Source organism: Macaca fascicularis, chromosome 16 (assembly GCF_037993035.2).
Source record: "Macaca fascicularis isolate 582-1 chromosome 16, T2T-MFA8v1.1".
NCBI classification, from domain to species: Eukaryota; Metazoa; Chordata; class Mammalia; order Primates; family Cercopithecidae; genus Macaca; species Macaca fascicularis.
This window is the reverse complement of record NC_088390.1, coordinates 71089530-71110109: the sequence shown is the minus strand read 5'-3', so window position 1 is coordinate 71110109 and position 20580 is coordinate 71089530. Positions and strand designations below refer to the sequence as shown.

Genomic DNA, 20580 nt, shown 5'->3' with positions numbered 1-20580 from the left:
GAGATCGAGACCATCCTTGCTAACACGGTGAAACCCTGTCTCTACTAAAAATACAAAAAAACTAGCCGGGCGTAGTGGCAGATGCCTGTAGTCCCAGCTACTCGCAAGGCTGAGGCAGAAGAATGGCATGAATCCGGGAGGCAGAGCTTGCAGTGAGCCGAGAGATCACGCCACTGCACTCCAGCCTGGGCGACTGAGCAAGACTCTGTCTCAAAAAAAAAAAAAAAAAAAAAAAAAAAAAGAATTTAACAACTTGAGGCCAGGCGCAGCGGCTCATGCCTGTAATCCCACTTTGGGAGACTGAGGCGGGCGCATCACTTGAGGTCAGGCGTTCAAGACCGGCCTTGCCAACATGGTGAAACCTCGTCTTTACTAAAGATACAAACATTAGCCAGCTGTGGCAGCATGTGCCTGTAGTCCCAGCTACTCAGGAGGCTGAGGCACAAGAATCACTTGAAACCGGGAGGCAGAGGTTGCAGTGAGCTGAGATCGCGCCACAGCACACTCCAGCCTGTGTGACACAGCAAGACTCTGTCTCAAAAAAAAAAAAAAAAAGAATTTAACAATTTGAGAACACTTAATGTGAAGTTTAAAAATGCAGGAAACGAGCCTGGTGAGGTGGGTCATGCCTATAATCCCAGCACTTTGGGAGGCTGCAGCAGGAGGATTGCTTGAGGCCAGGAATTGAAGACCAGCCTGGTCAACATAGCAAGACACCATTTCTGTTTTAAAAAAAAAATGAGAAAAATTAGCCAGGTGTGGTGGTGCACACCTGTGGTCACAGCTACTTGGGCTTAAGCCCAGGAGTTCAAGGCTACAGTGAACTCTGACCACGCCACTGTACTCCACCCTGGGTGTCAGAGCAAGACTCTGTCTCTTTATTAAAAAAGCAGGGGTGAGGGGCAGGCAACAAAATTATATAGACATATGACTAAATCCAAAAAAGAAAAAAACATAGTAAAAAGGACTAAAAAATTTAACAAAATGTCAACAGCAGTTATTTAGTTCGGAATAGATTTTTTTTTCCTGCTTTTTCTATTTTGCAAGTTTTTTGCAAAGATGATGATGACCTACTTTGACGATTAAGAGAAAAACAGGGCCCGGGCGCAGTGGCTCACGCCTGTAATCCCAACACCTTGGGAGGCCAAAGCAGGTGGATCACCTGAGGTCAGGAGTTCAAGACCAGCCTGACCAACATGGTGAAACCCCAACTCTACTAAAAACATAAAAATTAGCCAGGCTGGCCGGGCGCGGTGGCTCAAGCCTGTAATCCCAGCACTTTGGGAGGCCGAGACCGGCGGATCACGAGGTCAGGAGATCGAGACCATTCTGGCTAACCCAGTGAAACCCCGTCTCTACTAAAAAATACAAAAAACTAGCCGGGCGAGGCGGCGGGCGCCTGTAGTCCCAGCTACTCGGGAGGCTGAGGCAGGAGAATGGCGTGAACCCAGGAGGCGGAGCTTGCAGTGAGCTGAGATCCGGCCACTGCACTCCAGCCTGGGCGACAGACCGAGACTCCGTCTCAAAAAAAAAAAAAAAAAAAAAAAAAAAAAAAATTAGCCAGGCATAGTGGCGCATGCCTGTAGTCCCAGCTACTCAGGAGGCTAAGGCAGGAGAATCGCTTGAACCTGGGAAGCAGAGTTTACAGTGAATCGAGATCATGCCACTGCACTCCAGCCTGGGAGACAGAATGAGACTCCGTCTCAAAAAAAAAAAAAAAAAAATTTAAAAATGAGTAGGTAGTTAATACTGAGATTTAGGTATTATATATAACTCAAGGTTCTTAAAACTCCCTCAGGAAGGTTTAAAATATGAGAAGCTAGTAGAAGTTTCACATTAGCTTTTTTTCGTGCCATCTTGGTATATTATGTGCAATTTTAATTCTTAGTCCAAAAAGTGTAACTTGTATTCATTAAATTCAGAGACACTGAATGCTACCTCCCAAAAGAAACTCTTTTCCATGATGATTTAGATTCTTTAGTACTTTCTGGCTCTTCCAAAGGTTCTCCTCGATCGGATTCTTTAAAATATTGTTGAGTTTCACCTGTTCAGAACAGATAAAAACAATACCAAAAAACCCCTAAGTGAATACTACTTTTTCTATGTAAGAGGCAGGGAGAGGTAAGGACAGTGAGGCACCCCTAATTTGCCATGGTAAACAGGGTTCTTGTGAAAGTACAATCAGAAAGAACCAAATCTTCACCTATAATGAGCATGTATTATTCGAGTAACAAAGAAACAAGAATGTTGCTTTAAAAATAGGGCATAGAGTTGTATGAACAATGTTTTATTTCTTAAGTTGGTAGCACGTCCATTTAATATTCTTATACCTCTCCATCTGTAAGGTATGTCTGAGGTATATCAAGATAACACAAAACATGATTGCGTCAACGTAATGCAAGCTCCAAGATAATCATGCCTTAGGCTGAGTCAGGCTGCATCAGGGCTTGGATGAAATTTTTCTTAAGACCATCAGTCCTTTTTTCCATCCCACCATACTTGAAGAATACATACTTTCACCACTGGCTATAACTCACTAGGGAAATGATTTCAAAATATAGGTAGGTGAAACCTCCCATGATTCAGATTTACCCCTTTGGATATTTTCACGTCCATGTCTAGAGATTCACTATTCAAACACCCACCTTTTTTTTCTATTTCCATATTCACCAAGCAACATTTCAATAACATCAATTAACATTTATTATGCATTTACTCTGAGCTAGGCTGTGTGCTCAACTGTTTACACATATCTACTTACTTAACTTTCACAACTACTATGAAAGAATTTCAGCTGAGAAAACAGGCTTAGAGAGCTGCCGTCAGATAGTGAGAGGCAGAACCCAGCACTGAACCCACGGTCTTCCTTTCAACCCCTCCTCCTTCAGTGGTAAATGATAATGCTAGCTCAGGTCCCAGGTAGAAGCTGCCCTGCACAGCTGATACGATTAGTGATAATAAAGATTTGTTCCCCATTACTGTTAACAGGCATTTTGAAGAATCTAATCAGCTCTAGGTAATACTGCCAGGTAAGTATATTTTAGACCTCCAAAGATGAGAAGCAGACTAAGAAAATGCTGTCCAGCTAAGGTACTGTCATATAGGGAAGCCTATCTGAGCAACTTCCCCAGTAGCTCACCACATACTGCCGATCTCCCCTGGAAATATCCTTCAGTCTTTCATCACCACCAGACTCACATAAAAGTATCCCTCAGCTGTGCCCTCCTCTATTCATCCCCACTGCCGTATCATTAGCCAGGCACTACCATCCCTCCCCTTCCTGCGAGCAAGCACTAAACTGTAAAAACCTGCTGCTCTCTTTACATTTCAAATTAACCTCTATCTCTTTACTTAGAGGTAATTTTCTATCTCTTAACCCTATTGCTAAAAAGACTAAAAAGGTACACACCATACAAATACCTACTGGTAGCCTTGAATTAGGTGAGTTCCACCTGTCAATACTCTCCCCTAGTTCTAATTCCCCCTTTATGCTTTTAATGTACGTATTTATGGCTGTCTCCCTGACTCAAGTACAGGTTTGAGAGCATCAACATGACACGCAGCTTGGAATCCTCCCAGAGTACTCAGGCGCATATAAAACACTCAATTTTTGAAACAAAGAAAGGTCCAGTGTGGCAGACTTTTCAATTTTCCCTCCCAGCTTTTAAATAGTTTAGCAACAATGATTAAAGGTAGGAAACTATCTCTAACCAAAGACTTTAAGATTAATTTCAAATGTTATAATCACAGGTCTAAGTGAGAATGAAGTGAGAATGAAGGAGGATGAGCCTACCCCAATTTTTTGTCTTAATTTGTATTCGAATTTATGTAAATTGTGGTTACTGCTGAAAATTTATTTTGGGTAACTTTTCAATATAAGAACAGGTAATATATTACTCCATTCATGACCAACAACATTATTTACTTAATCTCAAATTATTAAGACAGTTAAGTTCTTTTACTTTTTGCAATGATAAACATTTGAAATATTTAGGCTGTCACAAATGTAAGTGCAAGCTAAAGACAGAAATGCACCAGTTCTTCCTGTTGATGCCTCAGTAACATCCAAATTTTTAGCATAAATGGCAGTTCAGAAACACAAAATTTTGGAGTAGGACATTTTATGCAATCATAGGACAATAAATAATTTAGCCAGAAATTTACCTTTCTAGTATAAATTAGTTTTAAAGTAATTTATAAGCAACATGCAAGCTGATAAAGAACATGACAGTTGGCCAGGCGCGGTGGCTCAAGCCTGTAATCCCAGCACTTTGGGAGGCCGAGACGGGCGGATCACGAGGTCAGGAGATTGAGACCATCCTGGCTAACACGGTGAAACCCCGTCTCTACTAAAAAATACAAAAAACTAGCCAGGCGAAGTGGCGGGCGCCTGTAGTCCCAGCTACTTGGGAGGCTGAGGCAGGAGAATGGCGTGTACCCGGGAGGCGGAGCTTGCAGTGAGCTGAGATCCGGCCACTGCACTCCAGCCTGGGCGACAGAGCATGACTCCGTCTCAAAAAAAAAAAAAAAAAAAGAACATGACAGTCTAAGAGAGTTTCCAACCAGCTAGAACAGTAAGAATTTGAAATTTACAACTAAAGTTATCAGATATACTGTATTAGTGAATCTGCTTCCTATGAAGAAAAATATACAAAAAGATAAAAGGCAAAAGGGACATATCATAAAAGGTAAACCAAACCAAATTTCCATTCTTCAACTTACTTTTCTCATGAGATGTTTCACTGATGCGTTCTGTAAGATACTCCAACAAACCATCAAATATTTCCAGGAGATTCTTAATAGATTCTTTATCTCCTTTCACTATATTTTCTCCTGGAGACAGAATATAGAGCCATTAAAAAATTTAACCATGAAATCTGAAAGCTTCATAATCTTGAAACTTGGATATAACATTGTGAAAATGCCAGTTAAGAATACAGGCGATATAGCAACTTACAGTTCCTTGGAGATTAAATAAAAAAAAGAATACACACGAAACAATTATAAATATTAAAAACACCAATTTCCTGCCGCCTGATTATGTTTGAAGAAAAAAGGGGGAAGATTTAAATATGGTATCTAATAATTCACTGGCATATTCCTTCCTTTCTTGGAGAAGCAAAATAATTGGACTTAAGGTAACATCTCTAGTAAGATTTATACCAAAATATAATGCAGCAAAACAGGACTTTACCAGATTGGTGGAAAAAAATGGCAAGAGAGAACACTTTCAGACTGTGGTATCCTATTCTAAATGGTGGTTTGTTCAGAAGATTACAGCAGCAGAGTAACATCAAAACAACAACAACAAAAAAAACAATAAACTTGTTGGGATACTTTCCTCGGGAATTCCTGAGTTCTCCACCATAACCCCCCATATTTGTTAACTCCTCATTTTGTGTATATCATACCATTTTTCTGATTAAATTCCTTTCCCTGACTCCCTTCTGAAATATAAGCACTGCATATAAAACCTTTTAAAATCTCACCCCATCTTCAGCATTTCCAGCTACATCTCCTGCCATATCCACTTCACACTCAGATTATAACACAGTCCCTAGCACAGTACCTGCTCCATAACAGATTTTTAACATGAATGTTTAGGTTGAAATGTTGACTAGAAATGGGTTGGCAAAAAGCATGAAAACTTGACATATTTAATGTCACCTGAAATGGACTCCAAGTCAACCTCAGGTATAGATGGAACTTAACTCTTGTGATACTCTGTCCTTTGGGAGATCATGCCTGGCATTCTCATGAGTTCACACCAATATGGGAGAAGCAGTGCAGAAACTTGATATTTGGGAGAATCTAGCCAATCGTAACCTCAGCCATGATGCACAACAAACCTTAACCAGAAATGTGACGTTTTATACTACTACTAGTAACGACAATATTTGATAGTTTTTTCGTTTAAAACAATGAACCAGAAATCTTGGTTTTGGATGTGTTTTTCTGACTTAAAAATACCTAAGTATATCCCAAGAGTATCCTCAAAACTTTTCAGTTTCTAGGATGGTGAGTATACTGACAACCTAGCAACTAAGACTGCCAGCCAGAATGCAGTGCTTCATGCTGCAGGAGAAACTGTTTTACAATTTTTCATGGGGTGGGTGTAATCTGTCAAAGACAGCTCTGCATTAAAAAGTTTTACAAACATATATGTTAACAACCCTGCTATAGTATGTTTAACAAGCACAAATACCAGAACTTGTCCTACTTGGGTGATAAAGCAATTACAAATAGCAAAAAAAGAAGGAAACTATGGGACTATCTCTCAAATTATCTCCAAACTGATTTACTCACCTAGAAGTGCATTAAAAAACTTAAGACAGAGAAGTATTTTATTCTCTTTGCAAAAAATTTGTTCTTGTCAGTACCAAATTAAGAGATGTAAATCAGGACTTATCTTGATTAACATTTATCTCCTTTTACAACTATCAAAGAATAAATCAACAGTATAAATCCTCTTTTTGTGATTATAGTTTCACATCGTCAATATTCCCTCTATTCATAAGCTTGAAATAACTTACTGGAATAATCTTTCATTTCTAAACATAAATGAAATACACATAATATAGTGATCTGTAAATATATTTTGTATGCTTGGTTTTAGAATACAGCATAACATACTTTATTTTGGAGATTTAATTACAGTAAAAAATTTTTGAATAGATAATATGGTTCAAAATTCAGAAAGTGCAAAAAGTATACAGTGAGAGTTCTTGTCCCTTTCTCCTGCAACCCTAAGGTTCCCTTTGTTGGAGGCAATCAGTATTACGAGTTTCTTGTATATGCTTCTAGACAGTCCTTCTGATTGCAAACAACTGCAAATATCTTCTCCACACCTTTGTTTTTACAAACACTAGCATACTACTCTGCACATTACCATTATAATTGTACTACATTTTTCTCACATCACAGATGCTACAGATTGTTCCCCTAACCTGGAACATGGTGCACAGAGTATATTCAATCATCTTTTATAGCCACAGAGCAGTCCACTGTATGCAACTATCATGATTTATTTAACCAGTCCCTACTAATGGACATTTAGGTGTTTCTAATTTTTAGCTATCACAAACAAGAAGCATTAGTACGCTTTAAAATAAAACAACACGGCCAGGCACAGTGGTTCAGGCCTGTAATCCCAGCAATTTCACAAGCGGAGCCAGGGGGATTGCCTGAGCCTAGGAATTCCAAATCAGCCTGGGCAAATGGCGAAACTCTGTCTTTACAAAAAATAGAAAAAATTAGCCAGGCATGGTGGTGCACAGCTGTAGTCCCAGCTACCTGGGAGGCTGAAGTGAGAGGATCACCTGAGCTTAGGAGGTTGAGGCTTCAGTGAGCTGTGACTGCACCACTGCACTCCAGCCTGGGCAACAGAGTGACACTCTGAATCAAAAAAAATAAAAATAAACAAAACAACATAACATAAAAACAAAAAACATACCTCAAATTACCAGCTAGGATACTCACGTTTCAGACCCAGATCAATCGCAAAATCGATGTTCAGCTCTCCTGGAAAAGTTCTCATGCATGGGCCTGACCTCTAATCAGTTGACTGCCTTAGCTCAATCTTACAATTTGGTCTACTCCATAAGCTCAATCATTTGGTTAAGTAAACAATGTCTACGGTTCTAACAATTATTTTACTAAAATGCATAATTATGTGATAGTTAAATATATACCAACCTGTTATGTGAGACAAGCTGACCTGTAAGTAATCCAAGGCCAGCGAATCAATTACTGCTTGTACATTGTGTGCATCATCCTCTTGACTCCTAGGAATAGCTATGAGGTCTGTGGGGGAAAAAAAAAATCACATAATTTTGTATCCATGAGAGACCAAGTTTTCATCTCATTGTCTCTCACTAGGCTACTGAATATGCTCAACTGCTATGAAAGCTCTGCCCAAACAGAACATGCTGTAAAGTACAGACTAAAATTAATAAATCCTGAACTCTACACAGCAGAATCTTTATTGGTTATTTATTGATTGAACCGATTTATCAATTTTGGATATTGACTGAATATTTATTACACCATTTATATATACATATATATATGAACATGCTTTACAAGAAGCACCATGTTAAGGAAGATAAAGTGGCCCCTACATTCAAAGAGAGCTAATAGTCTAGTAAGGGAGCCAAGACATGATACTTTAACCCATAACTATGGGCTGCTTTCTACGAGAGGAAAAAAAAAAACAACACAGCAGGCATTGGAAGATTATTTTATATATATGTATGTTTGTTTATTTATTTATTGAGACAGGGTCTCGCTCTGTTGTCCAGGCTGGAATGCAGTGGCGTGATCTTGGCTCACTACAACCTCTGCCTCCCCGGCTCAAGCAATTCTCTTGCCTCAGCCTCCCAAGTAGCTGGGATTATAGGCGTGCACCACTATGCCTGGCTAATCTTTGTATTTTTAGCAGAGACGGGGTTTTGCCATGTTGGCCAGGCTGGTCTTGAACTCCTAGCCTCAGGTGATCCACCTGCCTCAAATGATCAGCCTCCCAAAGTGCTGGGATTACAGGCGTGAGCCACCACGCCCGGCCCTTATATGTCCTTTTGAGTAGCCAACTGGAATTATTGGTATAAAGATTTAAAATGTCAGTACAGGCTGGGCATGGTGGCTCATGCCTGTAATCCTATCACTTTGGGAGGCAGACAGGGGAGAATCACTTAAGCTGAGTTGGTACCACCCTGTTCTTGAACATAGTGAGATGGGGAGCAAGATGAAAGGATATATACGCTTATTAACTGTCTTGGTAAATTAGGTTCATCAAGTACAAATATCAATTCTTACCCCTAACACTGGTTAAGTGACAGGATCCAATAAATTCCCAAGTTCCACTCAATTTTACAACCTTTGAAGGTACATTTTCAGAAAGGATGCAACTTTCACAAGGCATTAGCCATGATTGGATTAACCAGTGATTATCAGGAGCCCTCAAACTGATCTGCTCAAGGCCATTATTGAGTGGATTCCACAGGGTATTCCTTAAGGAATATAATATAATTAGACAATACGCAATATTAAATACCATTTAATATACGATATTTAAATATTGTATATTAATATATAATTTAATATGCAATATTAAAAAATATATAGGCAAAGAGAAAATGAAATGTTATAAATACCAAAGCATCTAACTAAAGGACCAAAAACTTCTGACCTAAGATATAGGCAAAATTACTCCTGCTTTTAGTAGTCTTACCTGGTACCTTTTCTCCCAAAATAGACTGATAAAGGGCAATAAAAACATTAGCATCACAGTCTTGAAGTTCATGTATTCTCAGATGTATATGACACTTAAAAAGAAGGCTATTGGCAATGGTTACCCACTCTGTTGGGAAAAAGGGGGAAAGATCAGTCTTAAATACCACCAGAAAAAAATCACACACCCATTCAAAAAATCCAACAACCTCCCCACCCAGAAAAAAAAAAAGACACTGAACTTTGTAGAAGATAGGGAATTTGATTGTTATAGAATTTCAAAGACCCGTTAGGCATGATTTTTAAAAAGATGTATTTAATTTCTTGGGATGATTTCCAGAGTGCTGTAATTTCTATACAGTCAAAACTATACTGCAAATTCAACTGTTACTGTTGCAGCCTAAAATCTTAAGTTACTTATATAAGCCTTACGTGGGTGTTTTTAGTTAAAACATGTTTACAAGTAAACAGGAATATTATGTCATAAGCAACAGTTTAATAATAATCTGAAGTTACTAGACAGTCATTAATAAAATATGTTGCTTCAAACTCCCAACAGTATTGGTCATGTGTTTACCCAATTATCTTGTGCAAGTCAGGATTTCTCTGGTGCCCAAATAAGTGGTGATTAAACTTAGGCTGTTAAGAACTGGCATAATGACAACATCAACACTAATGCATTTCTTAGTTTTTCTTTTTTATTATATTGATCTACATGAAACAAAATATTGGAAGTACATGAAGCTCAGAATTATCAATACTGTTGACGTTTCCTGCATACCACATTCTCCTCTCCCCTAGATATTGCTGGGATTTGCGAAGTTTAACAGTTTCTCTACCAAAAGCAACTTAGCTTAAAATACTTGTTCCTTGAAATGCCTGACGATTGGTAGGAAAGCACTGGCAATCGATATTAGAAACAAACATCTCCACTATGTTCTGGACACATGACGTTCTGGAAACGAATGAGAGTGTATCTTCCAGGCACATAATCCCCCCTCTCCAAGCCCATTTCTCACAACTGGCCAAACCATGACAACTGGTTTGTACGCAGTCCTAGTGAAAAGGATGAAAGCGTCCTAGACAACCAAATTAATTCGCTCTTCAAAAGCGGTGCTAGACAAAGCCCATGACTCTAGAGGGCACTGAAGAGAAAAAAGCACCACTATTCTTCTGTGGCAGGGGCATGAATAAACCTTAAGAGTGCCGTTCCTTTAAAGACCACTACAAAAGGAGGTACGACCTCAGGGCCCATAGTGCAAGGGAGGAGGGCACATGGACAGCGGCTAGACGCCCCACAGAAAGACAAGTCCGAGGACGACCCTTCTGACTGCTCTTTTTGCAGCCAGGACCCGAGCGTCCTACCGGCCTCGCCCCAGTGCCTCTCTCCCACCTCATACTGCTGTTCCACGGCCTCAAAGCGAAGAGGGGGTGAAGCTGAGAGACCCTATCCAGAGAACCCGCCACCGCGACGCAGCGTCTGACAGTAACGAGCCCCGCCGACACCCCAGACCCAGTCCGGGCTAGCCCGAGGCCTCCCTGAAGGTGGACAGTTTCAGTAAACACACACCGCGACCCCAGGGAAACACTCACCAGCCTCCGAGCGGGCCATGTCTCGGAAGCAGGTCGCCGCCGGACTCCGACGCTGCCAGACCGGCGACGGTGTCCTGCAAGGACCGAACGCAGAGCAGACGCTGGGGGGCGGGCGCACGAACTAAAGCGCGGGGAAGGAGGCGTGAAAGAGGGAGGGACGTTAAAAGAACTTCTCGCCGCTGATTGGTCATCAGAGGAGCACTTCCTTTCACAGCACGTGCCACGGAAGCGGTTTGGGAAGTTTAGAGACCATTCTCCGCCGGCCAAAACCCGTCACAGGATTGTCAGACCCGTGGGTCGGACGGTCCAAGTTAGCCGGCAGCTGGGGGCGGGTCCCGGGTGCTGGCAGCGCACTTCCGGTGAGCTATTTCGTTATGTATCCCTCCGCCGACGTCAACGGGGAAGTAGTGCGGCCCCCTGTCACGGTGGGCGGTGGGGGGGTAACGTCACGTGACAACGCCAGGCCCCCGCCTTCCCTCTCATTTGGTTACAGGCGTGAGGGCTCTTTGGAGACGTAAACACCTCCGAGTGGGGAGGGTGGGCGGGCTTGGGCTGGCTGTTTTATCGTCTGGCTGGGCTTGGGAAAGGGCAGGGTGGCTTTCTTGAGGTGTGGAAAGACGAGAAGAAGGTGAGGTCAAGAGAGTGGAGAATGAGGCATTTCAATGGTGGGTGGGCCCTGACCTGAGAGAGCGGCACGGGGTGGGGTGAAAGCGCGGCGATCGCGGAACGCCGGCGGGCGTTGCGGCCTCTGCGCGAGGGGCGGGGCGATTAGGTCATAGAGCGGCTCCCAGCGTGCCTTGCGGCGTAGGAGGAGGTCCAGACTATAAAAGCGGCTGCCGGAAAGCGGCCGGCACCTCATTCATTTCCACCGGTCTCTAGGTGTGCAGCTTTGGCTGGTGTCATCGCCGTCACTCCTCCGCTGCCGCCCCCGCAAGGCTTCGCCGTCGCCGAAGCCATTTCCAGCGACTCGTCGCACCCTTTTCTATCTACTTCGTTCCCCGCCAACCGCAACCATTGACGCTATGTCGGGTTATTCGAGTGACCGAGACCGCGGCCGGGATCGAGGGTGAGTGTGGGAGCCGAGTTGTCAGGGCTGGCGGGTGGGGGATGGGAGGGCGGGTCAGGGTGGCGGCGGGCCGGGGCTTTGCGGCTTGGACTCGGCCTTTCCGGGCTATCTTGGGGCCTCCTTTCCCGAAGGCTTGCGCCATTTTGATATTCACGTAACAGTGAGTGGGAGAGATTTGACGGGATAGTGTCTTCATCCTCGCTTTTTGTGTGGGGGTCGGGGAGCCGTCGGGGCGGCTGCCATTTGGTAGCTGTTGAGGGAATTCAGAGGGAGCGCATTGTTCGGATGAAAGCGCGACGCTTCGAGGCAGACGAAGGAACAGCTGTTAGGTGCGGCCTTTCGGGAGGTGTTTTTGGGGTGGTCGGGCATTCTGTGGGAGCGAAGGGACCACCTCCAAAGCCACTGGTGCTGTGGGGGTAGGAGGGCGGCCGGCATCAGCCATGTGGCTGAGTCGCGGGTATAAAATGCCGGCCTTGGACATGGCGGCGGCGCCTTTGTTACTCCGCCCGGCGGAGGAGCTCAAAATGGCAGCGTCGAGAAAATGTGGCGCAGAGAGAAATGCGAGACAAAGGGGGAAGCGCCGCCCCAGCGGGAACGCCGCCCGGCCGGCTCCGCCCGGGCCGGGACTCCTCCCCCGGTAGTCGCCGGCTCCTCCTTTTCTTTTTTCCTGCGTTATATAATTTTAATTCGTTGATCCGGAGCTCTACCGCGGCGTCCCCCCAGCTCGGTTTGCTAGCAGAAGTGTTTCTAAACCGTTGTTTCGTTTTCGTTGTCTGTGCTGTCTAGATTGTTGACATCAAAGCTCTTTGGCTTGAAAACGGCCATATGAGTAACATCGTTGTGATGCTCTTCGGTTCATGTAGGCTTGTTATCACTGATAATGAATTGCTAGACTGGTGAGAAAGATAATAGTAACCACAAGAAGTGGTGTGTAATACTAAATTCTGGCATCTGGGTGACAAGTTTTCGATATAGTAAATCCCAGGCTGTTTACGTGGCCTAAGTTGTGTGTACTTGGGACTACGGGAAACGTTAACTGTGGCTGTTGAGAGAGAGATTATCACTAAGGACAGTGCTAGGTTTACCTCTCGAAGTCGGCTTTCAGTGATCTTTAGCTTGTGCCAAGGGATGGTAAACAAATCTGTCCAGAAACCTAGGTGTAGCCATTTGAAAATGTAAATAACTTTTTTTCTTCATTCCAGGTTTGGTGCACCTCGATTTGGAGGAAGTAGGGCGGGGCCCTTATCTGGAAAGAAGTTTGGAAACCCTGGGGAGAAACTAGTTAAAAAGAAGTGGAATCTTGATGAGCTGCCCAAGTTTGAGAAGAATTTCTATCAAGAGCACCCTGATTTGGCTAGGCGGACAGCAGTGAGTAAATTCATGTGGCTTCATCAGGCTGTAACTCAATGGAGTCTAGTAAATGAAATTCTGACAGGTGTTTTGCAAATAACTCAATTTTGGTAGAGTTACGTTTTCTGACTTCATAATTGGGAAAGGTGTGACTCACTTTTGCAAATAGGTGGCTTTGGGAATTTTTTTTTTTAGATTGAGTATAGCAGAATAAACGGTTTTTTTGTCATATAGGGTTTTCATACGCGGTTCCAGATTAAAATGAAGCTACTTTAAACTAATTACTAAATTATGAAGTTACGGACTTGCCAATTACGTATTTAGTTAGGGGTGGTTGTCATGAGCTTTAAGACTGTTATAATTTGTTTTGCAGCAAGAGGTGGAAACATACAGAAGAAGCAAGGAAATTACAGTTAGAGGTCACAACTGCCCGAAGCCAGTTCTAAATTTTTATGAAGCTAATTTCCCTGGTGAGTGCTACTTTTCAGTTCTACCCTACCCCTGTGTTTTTGTTTTCACCTACCTCCTCCTTTCCTTGGCATCACTAATTTTTGTTAAATATCTGTCACTAATTATAGCAAATGTCATGGATGTTATTGCAAGACAGAATTTCACTGAACCCACTGCTATTCAAGCTCAGGGATGGCCAGTTGCTCTAAGTGGATTGGATATGGTTGGAGTGGCACAGACTGGATCTGGGAAAACATTGTCTGTAAGTTTGAGAGAACTCTTGATGTAATATGTGCAAGAAAACGGAATGCTAATTTAAAAACAAGAGTATTTTAATGTGATTTCTGTTTGTCCCCGTCTTCACCCCAAATAGTATTTGCTTCCTGCCATTGTCCACATCAATCATCAGCCATTCCTAGAGAGAGGCGATGGGCCCATTGTAAGTATATATTTTTAACTTTTTATTAGAAGTGTAATATATAGATTTTTAGACTACATAGCAAAAGATGTAATTATTTGTGGTGGTTTTATACAGAGGTTAGCTCACCCTATTCAGCTGGAGTTGCTTTGGGTATTGGACAACACATGAAGAAAGGATCTGCCATCATAACTAATAAGTTAATAGTTTAAAACTAGTATCCAGGTTTGTGCTGAAAGCTGTTTCTCTTTCCTTAGTGTTTGGTGCTGGCACCAACTCGGGAACTGGCCCAACAGGTGCAGCAAGTAGCTGCTGAATATTGTAGAGCATGTCGCTTGAAGTCTACTTGTATCTATGGTGGTGCTCCCAAGGGACCACAAATACGTGATTTGGAGAGAGGTCTGTAATGAAGAGAGTTTTATTTGTTATTGGTGCTAAATATTTTAGGTATTATAGTTACACTTACGTGTTTAATTAAAGGTGTGGAAATCTGTATTGCAACTCCTGGAAGACTGATTGACTTTTTAGAGTGTGGGAAAACCAATCTGAGAAGAACAACCTATCTTGTCCTTGATGAAGCAGACAGAATGCTTGATATGGGTTTTGAACCCCAAATAAGGAAGATTGTGGATCAAATAAGAGTAAGTGTCCTTTGAAATATGTGATCAAATTCAATTCTATTTTCACTTTTAGTCTGACACTAATTTTTCCCCCCAAAATCCATTAGCCTGATAGGCAAACTCTAATGTGGAGTGCGACTTGGCCAAAAGAAGTAAGACAGCTTGCTGAAGATTTCTTGAAAGACTATATCCATATAAACATTGGTGCACTTGAACTGAGTGCAAACCACAACATTCTTCAGATTGTGGATGTGTGTCATGACGTAGAAAAGGATGAAAAGTAAGTTTTATTAACTCTGTTATATTCGCTTCCTAACCTTGCTAAAATTGAGGGATCATTGTTATTTCAGTTGGTGTGATTTCGTTTAGTTAGCCTATTAATCCTTCTGAAAATATCTTGAATTCTTCAAATAATGATTATCACCGTTTATAGTTTTCCTATAGAAGGAATTCATGTGTCCCCTGGTTGACTTAAGGACCAAGGGTCGAACTACTACATAAGTGGGTTAGCAGGTGTTTCCTCTTTGACTTCCAGCCATGTAAATTGAACTTAATGTTTTGCTGACCATAAATGTGGGGCCCTACCAATGGTCTTTTAAAACTCAGGATTTTTCCTTTCTCTCTCCCATTATTAGACTTATTCGTTTAATGGAAGAGATCATGAGTGAGAAGGAGAATAAAACCATTGTTTTTGTGGAAACCAAAAGAAGATGTGATGAGCTTACCAGAAAAATGAGGAGAGATGGGTATGTGTGGGCTCCTCCATTGAAGCAGATTTTTTTGTAACTGAGCTTAGGAAAGGGCAAACTTGGATCAGGAGCAGTGGATATCTGATAATATAAGTGAATTTAATTCTTTTTAATTTCTGGTGAAATTAAAGAGATCTGTGACAAGACGTGGTTAAGCACTGGAGTCTGAGGTTTTCAATGTGAGTTTTATGATACAACTTGTCTTTTAGGTGGCCTGCCATGGGTATCCATGGTGACAAGAGTCAACAAGAGCGTGACTGGGTTCTAAATGGTAAATATTTCAAATGAAGTTTTTTTCCCCCCTTACTTAGCTAGAATTCTGCTCAGATAATTGATCATGTATATGCCTTCCTTTGTAGAATTCAAACATGGAAAAGCTCCTATTCTGATTGCTACAGATGTGGCCTCCAGAGGGCTAGGTTAGTACAAACTCGCATTCATGGCTTGGTTTCCCAGAAGATCTCCATTTAACTTTTTTAAAGAAAGTTTATTGCTTTCTTTAACCTCTGCATTTTTTCTAAGTTTTTTTCACATAAAGGTGCTGTCTTTGTGGCAAGGCCTAGGCATGACAATCGGAGGACTCGAGGGGGATGGAGGACTAGTGATCGGCTGGCTGCTTCCAGTCGATTAGAGAGGTGAAAAAGCTGAACGTGTGCCAGTAATCTTCAAAAGGCAGAACATATCACCTCTGCCCCGTAAACTGTTCTCTCCGAGGGAAAAAATGGAAGTTATCCTCACAGTTCACTGCCGTGGTATTTCTTCTGTCCCATGCTTTGCATGACTGCCATGGTACAGCCTTGTTTCAAACTGTTCACTGTGATCTGTGGGTCTTTGAGTTTCAGTGAGTTTGCTGAAATGTCGAAGAAATATTTCCAAACTTCAATGTTCAATGAAATTTTTGTTCAAGTTTGAAATGGAGAGAGCAGCTTTAAAAGGTACTAAGCCTTTTACAAATTGGTGAGTACTGGCACATGAGATCTAGAGCAGGAGCAACTTCTCACACATAGTCAGTGGGAAAAGAAAGTGCTTTGAAAGTTCCTCCCTCACCTACACAGTAGTCGTCATGTCGAGACCTGCCAGAGAGAGACACATTCTCAAGTGAATCCTGGCTTCTTGGAAGCGCTTGCCTAGACGAGACACAGTGCATAAAAACAACTTTTGGGGGACAGGTATGTTTTCTTGCAGCTGCGGTTGTAAGGTCTTGGCAAGACAAGCAGTGTGGCCAGAAGTTTGAACTTCTGATGAATGTGTAATGCAAAGGACCTTGTACATTTTTTTGTTTCAAGGTCCTCAAAATGAGCACATGAAGAGGTTGCTGTGAAACTTTAAGTGGCCCTACTGCGCAGAAGCATTCAGATGTCACTTGATGATCTGTAAGGGAACTTGCTGATTTGGGAATGTGCTAGGGAATACACATTCCTTTTGACAGGGTCTGTCACTGGGTGGGTGATAACTTATACAGATGACATGTGCTTTTTTTTCTTTTTTCAACCTCAATGGTATTCCTACAGGGAATGGATAACCATTTTAACTGTATTTTTTGCAGCCCGTACCTTCTTGGGAATACAATTGTCTAACTTTTTATTTTTGGTCTGGCTGTTGTGGTGTGCAAAACTCCGTACATTGCTATTTTGCCACACTGCAACACCTTACAGATGTGGAAGATGTGAAATTTGTCATCAATTATGACTACCCTAACTCCTCAGAGGATTATATTCATCGAATTGGAAGAACTGCTCGCAGTACCAAAACAGGCACAGCATACACTTTCTTTACACCTAATAACATAAAGCAAGTGAGCGACCTTATCTCTGTGCTTCGTGAAGCTAATCAAGCAATTAATCCCAAGTTGCTTCAGTTGGTCGAAGACAGAGGTTCAGGTAAGGATGACTGATAGGAAATGTTGGTAGTTGTGAGTCACATCGTTGTCTACAAATCCATTTAAATGGTATTGGAGGGTGAGTAAAACCTTGAACGGAAAACTTATGTTGAAAAACTGTAAAACCATTTCACGCCTGCAATGAATAGATCTAATTCTTTCTGTCCACAATGATTTGTGTCATAGACATAATTGATCAATTTGCAATTTTTTTTTTTTTTTTGACAGGTCGTTCCAGGGGTAGAGGAGGCATGAAGGATGACCGTCGGGACAGATACTCTGCGGGCAAAAGGGGTGGATTTAATACCTTTAGAGACAGGGAAAATTATGACAGAGGTTACTCTAGCCTGCTAAAGAGAGATTTTGGGGCAAAAACTCAGAATGGTGTTTACAGTGCTGCAAATTACACTAATGGGAGCTTTGGAAGTAATTTTGTGTCTGCTGGTATACAGACCAGTTTTAGGACTGGTAATCCAACAGGGACTTACCAGAATGGTTATGATAGCACTCAGCAATACGGAAGTAATGTTCCAAATATGCACAATGGTATGAACCAACAGGCATATGCATATCCTGCTACTGCAGCCGCACCTATGATTGGTTATCCAATGCCAACAGGATATTCTCAATAAGACTTTAGAAGTATATGTAAATGTCTGTTTTTCATAATTGCTCTTTATATTGTGTGTTATCTGACAAGATAGTTATTTAAGAAACATGGGAATTGCAGAAATGACTGCAGTGCAGCAGTAATTATGGTGCACTTTTTCGCTATTTAAGTTGGATATTTCTCTACATTCCTGAAACAATTTTTAGGTTTTTTTTGTACTAGAAAATGCAGGCAGTGTTTTCACAAAAGTAAATGTACAGTGATTTGAAATACAATAAATGAAGGCAATGCATGGCCTTCCAATAAAAAATATTTGAAGACTGAATTAAGTGGAAATTGTACTTTATTTTATATATATAATGTTATGTAAAACTTTGCTTAGATGGTCTGGTTTTTTTTGTTTTGTTTTGTTTTTAATCATGAAAACAAATGACTGCTCCTTTTTATTTAATTTGGGAGGCAGGGGGAATCAGAAGGCCCTTTACAATGAACTATATTGCAGGAGTCAATGAACTGATTTAGGTGAATTTTTAGTTATAGGCTACATTGCATAAAAGCTTTGTCAGCTCCCAACATCAGGGGAGTCATTTAATATAGCCTTTTCCTTATTTGCTAGTATGGTTAAATGAGAGAATAGTGAAATAGATACAAAGTCATCTATGTAATGTGAGAATGTGGATGACTTTGGCAAAATTTATAATTTAAAAAGCTCCAAATAACTGGTTTTTTTTCAAGAGATTTATTCTCATGCTCTTGGCTATACTGTGAATTACTGAAATGTTGAACAAACCTGTGAAAGACATACATTCGCTCTTTAAGATGGCCAGGAGCTAAACTTGAGTCTCCTTAACTGATTGAGTTTGCACAACGTTCTCAGTGCAGGTTACTTGTAGATTCTAGTCTTCACAGGCTCCCTGGGGCTCTTAACTGTAGTCACGCTGGGAGTCATGAATGTCTTTCCAATAATTCAGGGAATTTTAGAGATCTTCAAACTGTAAGGTCTATTCATACTCAACACAAGGAAAAAACCTCATTAAAATTAATGACTAATCAGGAGGCAACATAACCAAAAGCACAGTGAATAAAAGTTTTCATGGTAGGTTCAACATGGGTTTATTGCTAGAAAGATCCAGGGGATAGCTTTAGGTTTAACTTTGGCTCACCAACCTAACTTTCTAATCATTTATTTCAGTAATAGCTAGAAGTGGGTCTGAATGTTTTCCCAGAGTTTGATACATGGTTTTGCCAGAAGAGAAGTCTTCAGGAGACTTCATTTAAATTCTGATTATTAAACTGAGGCTTTAATCGATGTTAATGCCTTATGTCAAATGTAAAGTTAGAATTTGCTAGGGTTGGGGTAGGGAGTGATATTTCTAGGACTCAGACATTGAAAACTCATTCAGCCTCTAGTAACCTGGATGGTTTTCAGTGGCATGGTTAGTCAAATTCATGGTTTTAAACTTAGAAGCAGCTTTCGGGGGAGAGGGTAGGTTGGAGCATTTATTACGTATTTTACTGTTTAATGTCTTAACCGTGGGCCTTTTAATTTGTACTTAATGAAATGATTGTGGGGCTGTGGAAAACATTTACCTATTTACCTTGGAAGTTTTAAAAGACAGTCCACTTTTTAGCATGTGTGTTGTGTCCAGCCTGTGGTTGTCTTTAACTAATAAATGTGATTTTTCTCCCCATTCTCTCTATTTATTTATTTGCGTATAGGCCTCTTACCTGGTGTGAATTCCTGAATGTGGAAAACACCTGGCAGTAGTAGTACCCAGCTTTGCAGTTAATTACTAGATTTGCTTTTCAGCAATACTGTTGCACTTTGTAGCTGGCCTTTTTTTAAACACTTGTAAAGAACTATTTCCTGAACCTGGTACAGCACTTTTATTAATGATAAAAGTTCTAAGTTACATTAACTCAATTGCTGTTACCCACGCTTAATCCGGTGGTAGTTTGGTAGTATCACAGTGAAATGCAGATTGTTCAACTGAGTGAAGCTGGTGTAAGAAATCATGGACTTTGGAATCAGACTTCCTCAGTCTGGGTATACCACTTTTCCACTTTCTGGGAGGTTCTTAAGGTGTCGACTTATTTAAATAGAAATTATAAAGTCAGAAACCTGTGATGTGATCATGAGTCTCTTAAAACAGTCACAAGTCTCGTTTTGATGAACCCATAGAAGGGTCCCCTAGAAGAAATCGCACATACGTAGTTTTCTGTCTCACCAGGAGGGTTTAAGACGTGTCAGGGCCCCTTGGTTTATTTCTAGTGCATTCCCAGGTGAGGCAGATGCTGCTGGCTGAGGACTGCCCTTTGGAAGCCACTGCAATATTTAAAATGACTGTACCACTACTTCAGTCACAAAGTCCCATCGCACCCCCGGGAGCTTAAGCGTCAAGACAACGGCTCTGGGGTTAGGCCTAGGCCACCTGGCGGCAGCATTTGCCTACAGTTAAGGCTTGGGCTTAACTACCGTAAAGGACTAAAACTCTTTAAATGGGAACCAAATGACAAATCTGGTGTTATCCAAATCACCATCTATCTACACCTCAGTCTAAAAGTGTATTTTAATTTTCTGGGCTGCCAAACAGTGGCAGAAAGAAGTGACTCAAGT

At 41.5% G+C, this 20580-nt stretch overlaps 2 protein-coding genes across 14 annotated transcripts in view; one reads left to right on the top strand and one right to left on the bottom strand.

Moving 5' to 3' along the window:
- CEP95 (centrosomal protein 95) overlaps window positions 1-10935 on the bottom strand; it is a 30974-nt gene extending 20039 nt beyond the window's left edge. For 4 of the 11 annotated variants that reach the window (XR_012426015.1, XR_012426016.1, XM_005584709.4 and 1 more), the window contains exons 1-5: window positions 10822-10935; window positions 9230-9358; window positions 7696-7803; window positions 4723-4833; window positions 1939-2044 (exon numbers count right to left, since the gene is read on the bottom strand). Coding sequence is in view for 4 of the 11 variants with exons in the window: in XM_005584709.4 (XP_005584766.3) it covers window positions 1939-2044; window positions 4723-4833; window positions 7696-7803; window positions 9230-9358; window positions 10822-10840 (473 nt within the window). In the remaining 7 variants the exon portion in view is untranslated. Of the gene's footprint in view, window positions 1-1938; window positions 2045-4722; window positions 4834-7695; window positions 7804-8814; window positions 9004-9229; window positions 9360-10821 lie in introns of those variants that run through there. The other 7 variants (XM_074020118.1, XM_074020120.1, XM_074020116.1 and 4 more) reach the window with 3 other exon arrangements.
- A 116-nt stretch (window positions 10936-11051) lies between these two features.
- Window positions 11052-18288, top strand: DDX5 (DEAD-box helicase 5). 3 transcript variants are annotated; one of them, XM_045374576.2, is made up of 14 exons: window positions 11052-11180; window positions 11701-11887; window positions 13090-13255; window positions 13611-13707; window positions 13816-13949; window positions 14061-14126; window positions 14363-14504; window positions 14586-14746; window positions 14833-15005; window positions 15361-15471; window positions 15684-15745; window positions 15834-15893; window positions 17130-17354; window positions 17582-18288. In XM_045374576.2, exons 2-14 carry the CDS (start codon window positions 11844-11846, stop codon window positions 17983-17985), a joined length of 1845 nt encoding a protein of 614 aa, XP_045230511.1. In that variant the 5' UTR covers window positions 11052-11180; window positions 11701-11843; the 3' UTR covers window positions 17986-18288. The 3 variants fall into 3 exon arrangements, with proteins under 3 accessions (XP_045230511.1, XP_073876229.1, XP_015293328.1); XM_015437842.3 differs by having other exon boundaries at window positions 11094-11449; XM_074020128.1 differs by lacking the exon at window positions 17130-17354.
- The last annotated feature ends 2292 nt before the right edge of the window (window positions 18289-20580 follow it).